This window comes from Elaeis guineensis, chromosome 8, assembly GCF_000442705.2.
Source record: "Elaeis guineensis isolate ETL-2024a chromosome 8, EG11, whole genome shotgun sequence".
Lineage (NCBI taxonomy): Eukaryota > Viridiplantae > Streptophyta > Magnoliopsida > Arecales > Arecaceae > Elaeis > Elaeis guineensis.
In genome coordinates, this window is record NC_026000.2 from 23,595,728 (window position 1) to 23,611,615 (window position 15,888).

The 15,888-nt window shown below is 36.9% G+C and overlaps 1 protein-coding gene across 1 annotated transcript in view; it reads left to right on the forward strand.

Moving 5' to 3' along the window:
* The first annotated feature begins 5,385 nt into the window (after window positions 1-5,385).
* LOC105034284 (probable glutathione peroxidase 2) overlaps window positions 5,386-15,888 on the forward strand; it is a 24,679-nt gene continuing 14,176 nt past the window's right edge. The window contains exons 1-4 of the mRNA XM_010909366.4: window positions 5,386-5,543; window positions 5,998-6,074; window positions 7,665-7,726; window positions 7,849-7,967. Coding sequence (XP_010907668.2) covers window positions 5,499-5,543; window positions 5,998-6,074; window positions 7,665-7,726; window positions 7,849-7,967 — 303 coding nt within the window. The 5' untranslated portion in view covers window positions 5,386-5,498. The remainder of the gene's footprint in view (window positions 5,544-5,997; window positions 6,075-7,664; window positions 7,727-7,848; window positions 7,968-15,888) is intronic.

The window sequence follows — 15,888 nt, forward strand, 5'->3', positions numbered from 1 at the left end:
GAGGAAGGGATGGTTCTTTTAGTTTCATTGATATTTGAGATTAGTACATGGCACTAATCGAGTTTTATTTTTATATCAGTGAGGGAATCTGTAAATGACATTCGCTTGGTACTAACTAGATTTCAATATTACAAAGAAATTTTTAAGGAAAAATTCCTATGTAATATAATTTTTTTTAAAAAAAATATCTTATCAGCACCATGGGATTTATCCCTTGATAAATCTCTAAGGGACAGAATTTTTTTTATAAATCTTTCGGTTAAAATTATTAAAGTAATCACTCATTGATCCCTTGTAAATTATTGAGCGATTTTCAAGGGATTTACCGGGGATAGTAAATCCCTTGCAAATCACTTAAAGATTCCTCAGTGAAACTGGGTTTTGAATGCAACTTAAGATCTCTTGAAAATCTCTTTCTAATATTTTAGTAATTTTTCGAGAAACAGAACCCTTAATGATATCCATTGGTGAAAGACTGATTCTTGATAGTGCTCTACCATACTATTACTAGCCTTCACACACCATCATTATTACTCTTGTGGCCAGTACCCTATATTTTCGATGCTCCCACCACCCTTGCCATCACCATCATCACCACAACCACTATCATCATGGCCTCAACTATTTTTGCCATAACTATCACCGTCTCTATCATCGTTGCCATGTTTATATATTTTTCAAAGATGATTAACTATACCAATTATATGTGTATACTATTAAAATGTAAAAATAAAATAAAAATAAAAAATATTTTTAAAAATTAAAAAAAAAATGGAGCCAAACGGTTTGGTGTTTCATTTGCATGTGAATTGTTGGTGTATTCCTCTGCTAGCTATTTGCAGCAAATGAACTAGATATTTAATTTGGCTACCTTGTCAAAAACCCAATCGAAGAAGAAATCAAACACATATCTGTATATTTCTTTTCTTTCCACCGTAACAATTCTTCTCAGAAAACACACCCACACACATACGCCAAGAGTTTAAATTTCACAAAATATGCATACATGAGAGAGAAGAAAGATAATTCACTTAGATCTAATGAACAAAACAGTCCCAGGTCCGATATCATCGGTATCACTGATATGAGGGTTGTCATCCAGAATATGGATGGCATCACACTTCACACTGATGGTCTGCAGCGTCTCTCCTTCCTTAGCCACATATAATTCGTTGCACTGGCCACTCCTGAGATGGCGGCCATCACCGGAGATGGTGAAGATGGCTTGGAAGATGAACAGAATGGCAAGCGATCTCATAAGCGTCCTCATTGCATCTAAATCTTTTGCAATGGATAGAGATAAGTAATTGAGAATTTGGGCGTATATATTATATTATATTATATATAGTTTGTCTGCATGGAGAGGACTCGCTTGGAGGGTGGGTTACGTAAATGACCGTGCGTGGACTGATTCAACGGAAAAAACGAGCTTGACCATCTAGAAATCTTAGAAAAAAAGAATGACTTGGGAAAGCGATTGGGCTGATAACCGAAATACACCTAACTACTGCCGGTTTGGTAATAACGTCCAGGCCGAACAATGTAGAGGGGCCATTGAGCAGCTCCAAAGAGCCGGTACTCGCTTATGAAAAGTAAAAATAGAAGCAGATAAGTATCGAATGAATGGATACTCTGAGATAGAACGAGAAAAAAAATTTTTGATTAATGCTACTTGTGATATTTTGGAATGATTAGAAAATTACAAAAATAAAATCTTTTATTTTGAACAACAAAGAGCGATTAATCAGGTTCGACAATGAGTTTTTCAACAAGCCTTACAAGAAGCTCTAAATAGTTATTTGAATAGTGAGTTACATTTTCGTATGATCCGTGCTAATAAGAATGTCATCGTCACTCTTCATCAAATATTCTACATTTATATTGAATGAATGGTGCCAACAAGCTAAGCGTGGCAAACCCAATTAGATGTCATCGTACTAAAATGTGTATTGAGCTTGTGATGGTGCTGTTATTTTTGGCTCTGACAGCTTGTTAGAGTGAATAAACTGAATTCCTTACCCCAAGAAGAAATCAACCAAATTAGATTGAGGATTTGCAAGACTGATCCTGCTTAACTTGATCTTCTATGGTCTATATTTTGTATCTCAAAGTGCAATGCAGCACTTGATGGCAATTTTGAGGAGATGGATGACCATCAACTGTGACATGTCTTGTATATAGCTGCCCTATTTGATAGTCATCCATCTCCGTGATAGAATGATATGGCCGTGTTTGAGCACAATATAGTACTTTGCTTCAAGTTTCATGCAGACCAGAGCTGATCCTCCGAACCAAACCAAACCAAAGCAACCGACCAAATTTGGTTGTTGGACTTGGACCATCTGGAAAATGTATCACATCGTACAGGTGTCGAGTTTAAGGCTTGGACTTTGAACGATGCTCCTGCTGCCTACCTTCGTGTGGAAGTACACACTGAGACCGTGACAAAAGCGCCCCTATGGACTCTGACCGAGATACCGGAAAACTCCGGAAATTTTAGCAGCCGTTGCTCGTTAGCGCTGTTCAGATGGGAGACGTGGCCAAGAAATTGAGACATACATTGTCAGGCATTTGCTCGACCATGGGATGCCTTGATGGAGAAGTAACGTGGAAAAGATGTTTTTATTTGCAAAGCCTGATTTTTCAAAAGCTGGCATACTTGGACATGGTAAACTCTAACCCGGCTTGTTTCACCAAAAAATAAAAGCAAAAAGAAAAACTACGATCGTATTTGTCCTCATGCACAAATTTACAACATTTTCAAAGACGGTAGAATCTGAGACAATGTAGGTCTTTAAAACATATCCATCCAGTTAAAATGAATTGACGTGGCTGGTCTAGAAAATGTGGAAGGTACTGCTACAAGCAAGGTCCATAGAATTAGAATTGTGGTCCGTGTCGACTGGCCGGTGGTATGGATCGGTATGAGTTTGTACCGAATCGAATCGGTGCAAATCAATATAAAAGATGCCGACGGTGGCCATAGATGAGCCATGGATATGTTCGGAGGGCCGCCAAGGTCTCCATTTTTTCTGTCAAATCTCAACCGGATAGAGAGAGGGAAGAAAAAAAAAGAAGAAAGAAAAACCGGCAGAGAAGCTATCAGAGGGCCTCCAGTTGGCTATTGTGGCCATCGAATAGCAAAATCATAGCCTACAGCTCTATAAATATGAAATAGAGGCGATCATATTTATTTTATGAAGTTTTTTTAAAAAATTCCGACCATAGTGAAACCGACAAATCTATTGCCCGCTTCATGTAAGTAAAACTGGTACATCTCTTGTCGACTTCACTATTTCTCTAATTTTCTTTAAAAAAATTCTGAAACAGTGAAGTCGGCAATGAGTTTGTCGGCTTCACTATTCATCTATATTTTTTTTAAAAAAGATGATGAATAGGGGCGATCCCTATTCTATGACTGCGGCTCTATCCGTACCTTTTCCATCGCTCGATGGCCACAATGGCCATCTGGTATCCTCTGACGGCCTCTTAGTCAGCTATGCCTCCCTTTGGTACCCTCCCTCCTCTATCTATCTCTCTCGATTAAATGTTCTATTGGATGACACGAAGCCTCAGAGGCCTCCGTGGCCCTCCGATGACCTCGACGAGCCATCGTCGGCCCTCCAACGGTGTTGTTCCCTATTTTTCTCTCCTTCTCTTTCAATATGTTTCTCTCTTTCTCTCTCCCTCATTCGGTGTTTCGATTTAATCAACAGAACTGTCTCGATTGGTGATTGGTATGGCTTGGAATGCTCTGAACCGTCTGATTCGGGACGGTTCAATGAACACTAGCTATAAGTCTCTGAACTGATATTGATCATCCGCCAACGATTGAGGGCACCTCCTCCATCAGGAATTTACAATAAAAGTCCACACTCATCGAAGATGCTCTAGTGAGAGATCCTCTGATGCTTAAGTTAGTCAGAGTTTGAGAGCAATGAAGAAGAAAGAAGGAAAGAGATAGGAGGGTGAGGGGGTGTATGCACTATTCTCTTTTTGCTTGCTTCTCTTAGATTCCCCTTGTTACCTCTTTATATAGAGATGGAGCCGCAAGCTATTACGTCTGAATCTGATAGATCGTTATGCCCTGATCTAATAGACTGTTAGACTTTAATTTAGTAGGCCGTTAACATAGGGAATTCACCCACTAACCTGCAAATCATGGTTGTTAGTCATAGACGTTAGTTGTGGATTCTATCCATATTTTAAAAATTATAGAAGGTTATGGGAGATTTCATCGGGTCAATGTTATCGTTGTGTAGGCTAGTGGCTTGAGGTCGGTGAGTACTGGTGTGCCATTTTGGTATGAATCTGAGATCGATTCAATATGTGTAATGTCATAACCCTCAGGATGATGTTAACTAATATCTGGGTCAATTCTCGACGAGCTAGAATTGACCCCAGTGATAAAAAGTTATATAAAATTCTGTCAAGCTCAAGTTTACAACATTTGATAAATCAAAATGATTTATTTACAAAGATTCAAAAGTATTAGAAGTATTAGTCTATTGCAAGCAAGAAATGTTAGAAACATATTAATCAAATATATAGGAAATATATGGTCTATCTCTGAGCTTTATAAGTTTTGATACTATGAGAGACAAGCATGAAAATCTTTTCAGCATTACTGCTGAATCGCCTGTATCCTTCATCGTCATCTGACCCATTTTAGGCAAAAAAAAATAGCTAACATACTTTTTGAGAAACAAATAAGATTTCCATATCTTTTTCTATCATTTTAGAAAAACAAATTATTAGTAGAATCTATTTTCAAAAACTAAATCTTTTTACAATATTTGTACCGCATAATCTTTGCATCATATGTTCCTTAAGGTGGTTTTTTTTTTTTTTTTCAAAAGAAAAATCGGATATATCATCCAAGTCTTGAATAGATGCATCCATGAGAACCCACATGCAAAGCATCTAAAAACTCCATGAGAAGTACTAGTGTAGAAGTCTACAAGATAGTCTCTGTATAATTAACATAAGCCGCAAACCAATCAGCAACAAATATGTGTTATCTGTAAACTAGATTTATAAACAAGGTTTTATTGAGGTTGGTACCTGTCTCTGTTTTCCATCTTTCACCCTATTCTATTAATTTATTGTAGAAAGGATGCTTGCAATCCCCTCCCAACTTCCCTTTTAACATCAAAATCTGCAGTACACTGCCAGAAAACCGGAAAATTTTGCGCTAAAGACAAACAGAAGGAAGTGAATTAAAAACTTTAATATTTGACGTTGAAGGAAACTTCCAAAGACTGGCCATTCTCAGCACACGCGTTCGGTTTGAATGGAATCGTCCGACAGCTCATGTAGACCATGAGAATGTAAAAATTTCACGAAAAGTCAATAAAACATAATCCACCATTGCGTGCGCAATAAATTCACCATCTTTAGAATCATCCAACGCTACCAACTATTAATGCCGGTCATCTTCTTGTACTCGTCCTGCAACTGATCCCTCTCCATCTCTCAAGGGAAAAAGAAGAAAAAAAATGGCATCAGAAAAGCCTGACTCCATCTATGACATCACAGTCAAGGTAATGGCTTCTTCACTTCTTCCCAAGTCCCTGCTTTGATGTCTTCGATCCTTCTTCATCTGAGTCTTGGATTGATACATTCTATTTCTGATGATAAGATGGGATTCTGGCCATAGCTTATGATTCTAGCTTGTCTCGCTCCCTTTTTTTTTTAAAAAAAAACAACTTTAGATCGTTTAGTTTGATGTAATTATGCTCTTCCTTCAATCCAGGGGCTAGTTTGCAGATTGAATTCGATTTTATTAGACCGGAGTTATTTTCTTGTAAATTTCAGTATTTTTAACCTTATACTTCTTTTTGTTCCCATTTTTTTCCATTTTTTGAACAGAAGATTGACTTTGTAAATGGTTAGTTGGATGCTTTTTGATTCCATATATTTTTTTCTCTTCCCTTTACCCCTTAATTTTCTTTTCTCTTTTTTTTTTTTATTTGATGGAATTATTTTTTAACGCAGGATATGAGCGGCAATGATGTGAGCCTGAGTACTTACGGTGGAAAGGTTCTTCTTGTAGTCAATGTTGCTTCTAAATGGTATTGCTCAACATGAGAAAAACTTATATTTCATTATTTAAGTTTGTTTTCTATGATAATATCTTTATATTGTTATGTTTTTATGGTGATCAACACCTTAACATCCAGTTGTTCATCCTATACAGACGATTTGTAACATGTTTCTGTAAACTATCTTGGATGATCTCTGCTTACATATGTCATTGTGTTGCCACAAAGTTTTGGACTCTTAAATTGTAAAATTAAACTCCATTAATATCCCGAGTTTGGAGTGATGCTGCTCTTCAGGAATTGTTTGTTCTGTGTTAACATGCTGATCATTATTAGCTCATGTGCAGCTGTTAGTTTGGATTTTTTTAAATGGTACTGTTGCTAGTTGGGTACTCTATATTTTGACCTTATGGCTTGCTGTTGACCTGATATGCTACTGTTAGACATCTTTTGTGGAGTGGTAATGATCCCTACGCCTGCTAGTCGCTGCTTCAAGCCAATTATCTATCTATCTATCTATCTGTGTGTGTCTCTATACACACACACACACACACACACACAGAGACAGAGAGAGAGACTTCTGTGAGAAAGTTTCATGACTCTGTCTTAATTTTGGTTTTATGGTTTGGGGCTTACTATTGTTAAGCTATATATTGTCAAACCATCTCTAACAGCTCAAGTTTTTTAGATCTAGTGGTTAATCATGATGGTATTAGAGCTCAGGATGCTGGATCATAAGTTCACATGCAGCTTGCATATGATTCCAGTTTTTATCCTTCGTTTCTATCTCATTTATGGTTTTGTCCTTCATTTTCTATCACTTTTTTATGTTGGGGCAATACCCTGGATTCTGGACCTACTCCAAGGGCAAGCCCTTAGAGGAGAGGTATCAACAAATTGGGCTAACAATTGTTAATCACCTTTGGTGTTGATATATGACATCCATATATCTTATTGCCCAAAGAATACAGAATTTTCTGTTTGTTAATCCTGAAAACTACAAGGATAGTCCCAACAATTCTATTTTTCTCATTTATTATTTGATTTTAGGTGCTGCATTATTGCATGGAACTTTTTTTTTTTTTGTCATCCAAATATGTCTCAGCATGCTGCTTTATCTCCCATGAAGAATCATGTGAGTGCGCGCATGCCAATTTATATCATTAACATGGAGCTAATAATTCCACAAGTATGATTTTGGAATCTGGTTAAATTCAAAATTTTCAATATCAATATGATGGTTTCGCAGTTCGGATTGTACTGGCAAGAGTAAGGTTGATTATGCTTTATCAACTCAGAAATATTGATTGCCATTGTGATATGTTAATTATGGTATTTATTCAGAACTCACAATTTTTTTTTCAATCACAAATTTAGCTGCTTTAGGTACCTTCCTGGGCATGAAATCTTGGCCCGTTGATACTGATTGGTAATACTAAACAAGACAAGGTGCAGCTTGGGAACAAAGACATTCCTTCATTTTAATAAAGTTTCATTTCAGAAGAGCAATTATTCTGGACATATTCATACTGAATTTGGATTTTGTCAATGCTGCAATTGTTTGTTGCATTGCCCAGTCTCCTAATCCCTTTCTTTTGTTTATTTATTGGGGATATGCAGTGGATTGACTCACTCAAACTACAAGGAGATGAATGTTTTGTATGAGAAGTACAAAGATAAAGGTTGATTGTCTCTTTTGTGCAGAGTCTTTTGTGCAGAGTCTCATGATTTCTTAAATATTTTACATATTTGCAAATTTAGATGACAATATTTGGTGATGTTTCTTTTGTATTTTTCCTCGCAGGTTTTGAGATACTGGCATTTCCATGCAACCAGTTTGCTGGTCAAGAACCTGGAAGTAATGAAGAAATTCAGGAGGTTGCATGCACCAGGTTCAAAGCTGAGTTCCCCATTTTTGATAAGGTAGTTAAAACAAAAACCCTTAACCCACATATTTTTCTTCCACAATTTTATTCATGACTACCAATATTTGGTATTGGCTGCACGAGTTCTTCACTTTGCATTGCATTTGACCGAATGCGGAAATCCTGATTTGCATCTTGCATATATTTAACAAGATCTTTATTTTCTGATCTCACATTGGAAGTTTTGAACCAAGTCAGAGTTATTTGACCTCATAATATATCTATAACTTGAAGTAGGTGTTCAATCTTCAATTAGTAGTCCTTTCTAGTGAGGACACAAATGGGTCTACCCATTTTAATCTGTTGATTGGAGTCTTTTAAGACTGAAATCTTCTCATGTTAGGCTTGGATCAGCATCCAAACCAAGCAACACATCTGGTTATATATTTTATAAAATAATTGGCATGTGGTGCAAGAAATCTCAATGTTATCCCAGTATGAGACATAGATTAGAGCTTTTGTAAAACTGTGAATGTATGTTCTGAATTTGCAGTTTTTGCTTGCCGAAATTTCATCTGTCCATTGTAGATAAGCACAAAATTGAAGATAAATAGGGAGGTCTTAACAATTTCCTAATCCAAGTTGTCAAAAGCTCATTACAAGCTATAATATGAGACAAAAATAAAATTGATTGTGCTACAATAACCTCTGTATTCAAAGGATCTGCCACCTCTGCTGTATAACAGGAAACTCTTCTCCATTCAATTGGTTAATTCTGAAAGTTGAGTTCAAAATAATAAGGATAACATTGACAATTCCCTTACCAAATTAAGTTGATATATATAATCCATCTAAAGCTAATATACTTCAATTCTTCCAGATTTACATAATTCTACAGCTTTCTAGTTGTCAGAAGATAAATTCTACAATTTTCAAGTTTTCAGAAGATAAATAAAAGCAGCGTAGTTTCCTAAGAAATATCATCTTAAGGAGATCCTCAAAAATTCGTTTCAAAAAAGGAGGAACAGCATCCTCTTCCTCTCATTGCTATTATATTCTCATGTTGCTTCCTCCATCTTATTTCAACTTTTGCTCCTCAAGTCAGGGTCAAGCGTAGTTAAGGTTTTTATCTGAAGACCCGACATATGCCATTTTTAACCATGGCCAACATCTTTTGATCCTAGAAAGCATGTTCTACCTACTGTGGAAAACCATGTTCTGCCTGCGAAATGGGATAACTTCCTATGCCTGTTCCCATGCATCCGAGAGAGTGATGCAAAATTTGATATATTCTGAAAAATAGTTGTTGGGATAAGTCAATCGAACCTGACTCATATTAACCAACTACCGACTCCGACTCAACAATAACCGACCGACCAGACATACAACCCTAACCAACTATACATCGACTAATTACGCGGTTCCGACTCTTCATCAACCAATTGAGCGAACCGCACCGATCTATTGTCGGCTGACCGACTAATGATTCGACTACTATCGATCGACAACGGATGACTTAGACCATTGGCATAACAGAACTACTAACCGACGGTCGCTCATGGATTCTACCGACATATGGTCGGTTCTACCGACATATGGTCGGCCAGTCAACCCAAATATACCATAACCGTCACGAACGGTTACCAACCGCATATCACGATGCTATCAGTGGAATTAATGATCCATTACGTGATTATGGTCCGATGATTTAGCACCATAAAATACGGGACCACATCCGACGGTTATAAAAATCTCATCTATAAAAGGGGATAAGGAAAACGGGGCTGGTAAGCCAACTCTGGGCTAAAACTCTACTACTGCTTACATTCAATTCCTGTTCACCAACTTTCCTCTCTGACTTAGGCATCGGAGGTCCCTGCCGGACACAAATTCGGTTTGTGCAGATGCTGTTTTGCAGGTGTTCATTCCCGACGACAGATGACGGAGAGTTGGCCGCAACAGATTGGCATGCCAGGAAAGGGAGAAACAACTTGCAATGATGAAAATCAGAGCTCAACGATCAACAATAATCGGATCGGTGAGGCACTCTTTTCATCGAGAAGAGGCTCCTCCCCTACCTCCGATAGCAGAGCCCAGTTATCCACGATCCGTGGTCACCATGGACTGCAGATTACTGCAATCGTGCAGCAAATGAATATCCTTACGGAGGCAGTCAAAAGCCTCCAACAGCAACAAACCCACAGCAACAGCACCAGCAGAGCAACCGATGGCACAATCGGTGCCGTCAGGCACAGCCACCGTCATCCACGGCGATCACCGTCTCCTTCGGAGCAACCATCTCGGCTATTCTGTCGAGATGAACAATGACATTCTCGGTACTCTCGACGTGCCACTCATCATTTTCGGTGTTCTTCCTCTCCTTCCCATCTTAATAGTATTAGGAAGGGAAACGTGTTAGATGTATGTCCTAGATGCCAGATTGGCTGACACATTCCTGTACAAATCTAAGGACAAATTTGTAATTTTGACTATAAATGAATAAATGGATTATTCTTCTATCACATTGTGTACATTGTGTCTGTGATACATCATTTGAGTTAGTAGGAATGTCAATTCATATTTTCAAGAGTTGAAAATTTAAGGCATGAATTTACATAACTAACTCATAAACGGCTCCTGACCATAGGATCATCATGAGGATGGTAATCGATCCAGAAGGTTGGTGTACGATCGCTTCCTTAGAGTAGATGTGTCTTGAGTCTACGGTGTGGAGACACCAAAGCGAAAGTACAGGTATTCGTTGAGAATGAGAGTACTGAGCGTGACCATATCGAGCAGTCATAAGAAAGTCTACCTTCTCATTGATGACTAGCTCGATGCTGCAGTTGTGTGTCTATTTCTTTGACCTGAGGTGTATCGACAATTCATCTTGAGTGTGTTATAGTTTGACTATACCATAACTCGATCTCCTAGCCATTCAGAACCCTGAGTGTATGTTGGCTGTAGCATATTCATTGTAGGAACTAGATCGCACCAAGATGGGATCTATCAACCTCGATAGATGAGAGGAGTAGTCCTATGATGATCAAAAGATCGAGTTCTTAAGCCATGGCCATGGCAGAGTGAAATAATGGAAAAAAAGTTTTCATTGGGGTTTTACATCGAACTCGGATCGATCGATTGATTCATATGACTGATGTTGGGTTTGATGAGTTCATCTCAACCCTAATTCAGTCAGGACTCATGATAGAAGAACTCAATACACAGGTAGCTGCACCAAGAGGTTCGTCTTCAGTTCTGATGGATTGCTACCATATACTGCTAAGTATCACTGATGGATTTTAGGAGCAATTAGAATGAACTTGATGATCGATCATTCTAATTATCTGAATCAGAAGAGTTCTGGTCCATCGAAAGGAGTTTCGATGATGTCGATGATGAGATCACAACATGTCTCATTACCATACAGAATTGAACCTAATTGGGTCACACAAACAAGGGTTAGGGTCTGGATGTTATCAATTGGGCTAACCCAATTAATTTGGATAAGATCCAATTAGGTTCAAGAAAATCGTACTAGCACACGATTGAGCCTAACTTTCTCCTCATGTAATCTTTTCTGTCTCTATTGAGTCAAATATAATTTGACTCATCCAGAGAACCTTGGAAAGGTTTCTCTCAGTCTAAATGAAGCTTGTCCAGCTCAGAAAAGGCTTATCTTAATTCATGAGATGAATTTAAGACAAGCACCTGCTAATTCCTGTCACCTGCCAATTCCTGTCACCTGCCAATTTCATTTTAGGACATCTGTCAAATATTGATATATGGATCTTAAACTGAAGAGAGCTCATTGAAGGATTTTTGTGGAGTGTCCACATGCCTAAACTACATCAAATTGGGTGCCATAATCAGATTATGGCATAAGCTCAATTGGATTAAAGTGGGCGCCCCAAATGGATAAGAATGAAAGAGTCCTGATAAACATGGACTCTTTGGCGCCACCTTGCTTGTGCTTATCTAAAGTTAGCGCCAACATAGGAGAGAGGGTGGGGGTTCTTATCTGATGTGATTAGATGACATCACTCCACCAATCAAAATTTTTTTAAAATTTATTAAAATTTTTGATTAGTCGAATGATGTGGCACTGCGCAGCATCCAAGGTCTATAAAATCCCTGTCTGCGTCTAAGGTTTAAAATATTTCTGCTCAATACCCAATCAAAATGAGAATTCTCTCCTCTTCTCCACATCCTCCTTGCTCTCCTCTCTCCCCTCTTCATGTCCAAGGAGTTGGACATTCATCTGGTGCAAGAAAAGGTGTGGTGAATCCTAGAACAGAAGCTGCAGGACATCTTCGACAGGCTGCTGCTCCAACTTCAGAAGAAGTTCTGAAGCACTTTCAGATCAGATAGAGATCTGATTTTTGGAGCATAGATTCACGAGGAGAAGATATTCCAGGTCCTGCCTTAGTGGATATCGGTAGAGGCCAGACGCTTGCGTAGCTACATCAGAACCTCGCGCTATGCAGAGATCATCTACAGGGTAATCAGATTACCCTTGAGGTATGTCTATACTTCTCATACTTTTAGATTTAATTTTAGATTTTAAATATTAGATAATAAAATTAGATCTAACAGATATTAGATTTAAATTGTGTAGGATAAAAATTTTTAAATTATTTCATCAAAGATTTTATGAAATCTGGAAGATCCTACAAAGGAAAAAGACAGTTTTTCCTTCAACTGGTATCAGAGCCAGATTTTTAGCTCTATTTCAGATCTAATTTAGATCTAATTTTTATATTCATTTATCTGATATTTAAAAAATTTTAGATGTCACATCAGATATAATAAGATCTAAAATTAAAATATTTAAAATTAAATCTAAGAAGATCTAACATGTATGAGATGCATGACTAGACTAGGATTAGTTGAATCCATGAATAATCTTGTAAGTTTATATTTTAATGTGATTAAAATATAAATTAAATCTAATTTATTTTTTATTTTTTAATATTATAAATATTATAATCAGATCAAAAATAAAAAATAAAATTGATCTGTTGCATGCCTATACTAGTTGTAGAATTGTTCTAGTAACTTGTCTAGAATAGTTTTTATTTTGAATAGTTCAATTTAAATTCTATTTTTCAGATATTACATGTGATGTATCAGATCTGAAAGCATGTTAATTAGATCGATTTTTGATACATGAGATGTTTGCAAAGCATGTATTAGTTAGATCTTAAATTGTATATGAGATATGTAAATTTAGATCTAACTAGTTTTGTAGTTAAATTTATATTTCTGATTAAGGTTTCCTCATGGCCGTTTGGTCATAAGAATGAAGTAAGATTTTAAGACACTCTCTTCTCATTCAATGGGGTATTCATATGACATATAGGGATGTCGCGCGTTCATCCTTAATCAGAAATTAGAACTTACTTTTCTGCAAAATTCTAGATCCTGAAACCTTAGGATTTATTTTATATATTTTATTTATGAATCCGAATTTAATTAATGAATTAAGTTTATGAAATCAATTTGATCTAAAGTTAAAATTTATATCTAAAATATTTTCATAAAATTGGATTCGGGTTAGGTAGCTCAATTAGGTCTAGCGGTTGATCAAACCGAATCAAGAGTTGGTTAGATGGGATCATGAAATTAGTAATTGACCAGTCTAATAGGATTAAGTCTGGATTAAGATAGAATCACATTTAGATGTGACTCGATCAAGTTAAGACCTAATTTGGCTCAGTGGTTAAAGTCTGGATTGTAGGCTAACGCAATTGGTTCTGGTTCGACAATTTGGTATCTAAGGTAAGTTAGATAGATGCGATCGACTAGTTTTTAATTGAGAGCTACTTGACTCGAATGCATTCTTGTCAAGTTAATGGCATATCCCTTCTACCGATCTCACTTGTAGGAACCAGATCTAGGGTTTCAGGGTTAGATCTTGAAACTTTTTCAAGATCATACAGCGGAAGACTAAAATAAATCAAAATTTATTTTTTAAAATTAGAAAATCTCTAGATCTAAGATCCTATTACATGATTATTATATAGTATTAAATTAAAAATTAAAATATATAAATATAGCATGAACTACATGTTGATCATATCAACATGTTTCTATACTACATATAATGTATGTATTAAACAATAGATCAGATCTATTACCTTGTAAGTTAGATGTTCTAACCTCGCTGATCCGGGCTTGAAGATGTTGTTGCAAGCCGCACACACGTCCGACCTCTAGGAGTCGTCCATACGAGCCCACAAATCTTGATCAGAAGTCCTGCTTCAGGAAATCAGCACAGTATGCTAGTACTGCACTGATCCTTCTTTGATGGTTGATCAGGTGCCTCCTTCTTTTGATTTGGACTCTTCTAAAGATGAAAAGTAGAAGGAGGAGTTTCAGATCTGAGACACTCTCAGAAAACTCAAGACAGAGGAGGAAACATATGAAAACAAATAACCCTAGAAGAAGACCCTCTTCTTCTTCTCGTTTCTTTCTCTAGACACCCTAACTTGTGTCTTTTATATCTTCACAACCCAAAGGTCTTTCTCTTTGATTTTTAAATGACTCAAAGGTCTCTCAAATATCTATCATCTTCAAAAATTTTATGAAGAAACTCATTTTATATAGAGAGATATGATAGAGTCCTTGTCTAGGTCAAATACCTAGTCAAGGCTTATCCAAACATGGCAAGTTAAGGGGCGCCCAACTCTTGAGCACCTCCTCCTTATTTTTGTGCATGGATTACTATAAAAGGGTGCACAATATGTACCCTAAAATTTATAAAAATTTCAAAAAAAATTTGGATAAATTCGATGCAAAATTGAAAGAGTTTTGGATTTCTAAAACTCTATCTCATAGAATTCAAAATCCAAACTTATTCCTTTTTGATTTGATCCAAACCACCTTCCATGTAAGAAAGAAGAGAGGAGACCTTTTGTGAATGTGGGAGAGACCTGGGAGAGGGCTTTTGTCACACAAAATAATAGGAGATTGGCGTTGAATGAGAGAGAGGGCGTGGGGAAGGCTTATGTAGTGCAAGGTGGAATCCTAGTCTTACTAGGATTCTATCTTATGACTTGTTTTAATTTGGTTTCTCAAACCAAATCAAACCAAAATTAGATCAACCCAATTAAAATAAGTGTTAACCCAATTAAGAATCTAATTTAATCAGATTAAATTAGATTTAAATCTGATTTAATTTTTTAATCAAATTAGAAATTAGATTGACCCAAGTCCTAGTTGAACTAGGACTAGTTTTTTCTTGCACTTGGCTTATCCAATAAACTAATTGGACTTGATCTAATCAAGCTCAAACTAAATCTAATTAAATTATATTTAATTAGACTTAATCTCAGTCCATTGGCTTAATCAAATTAAGCCAATTAGCAATCGAATTGCTAATCGATCCTCCTGCAACACTTGCACTGGGTTAAATGTCAATCGTATTGATCATTTAACCCTAGAACGATTCTTAATCGTTGATCAACCATCCGATCGGATCATGAACTCTAATATGTGTGACCTCATAGGTCCGAACCTAAGCCGATAGCACAGAAATAAATTCTTGTACCAATCGAAGTGACCATCTAGTAATGATACCCGACGATCGGATAGGTCGAATGTGTAGAACAACATCCTTAGAACCCATGCGGATATAGTTTTCATATAATTCATTCTCTTGACCAAAATGATCATAGGACACCCTAGAGTTCAACTGTCAACTCTGATCAGGTTGTCCACATTGTATTTCAAAATATCAAATCCATCTGATGGATTATCCTGGTCAAGGTTTTGCTAAATTGAAATACAGCGACTCATTCTTCTCCAACTCTTGGAGTGATCAATCCCATCTCTATCACACTCTGACTTCGCAAGTACTTGACTATGCCCAGAAGCCTTCCGTCCCTAAATTAGAAATTTAGTTAGTCCAGTACCAAAGCATAGTGAGTTGCTTGCAAGTCACTGAGGCGATCTCAGGTCTAAGGGACACTTATACC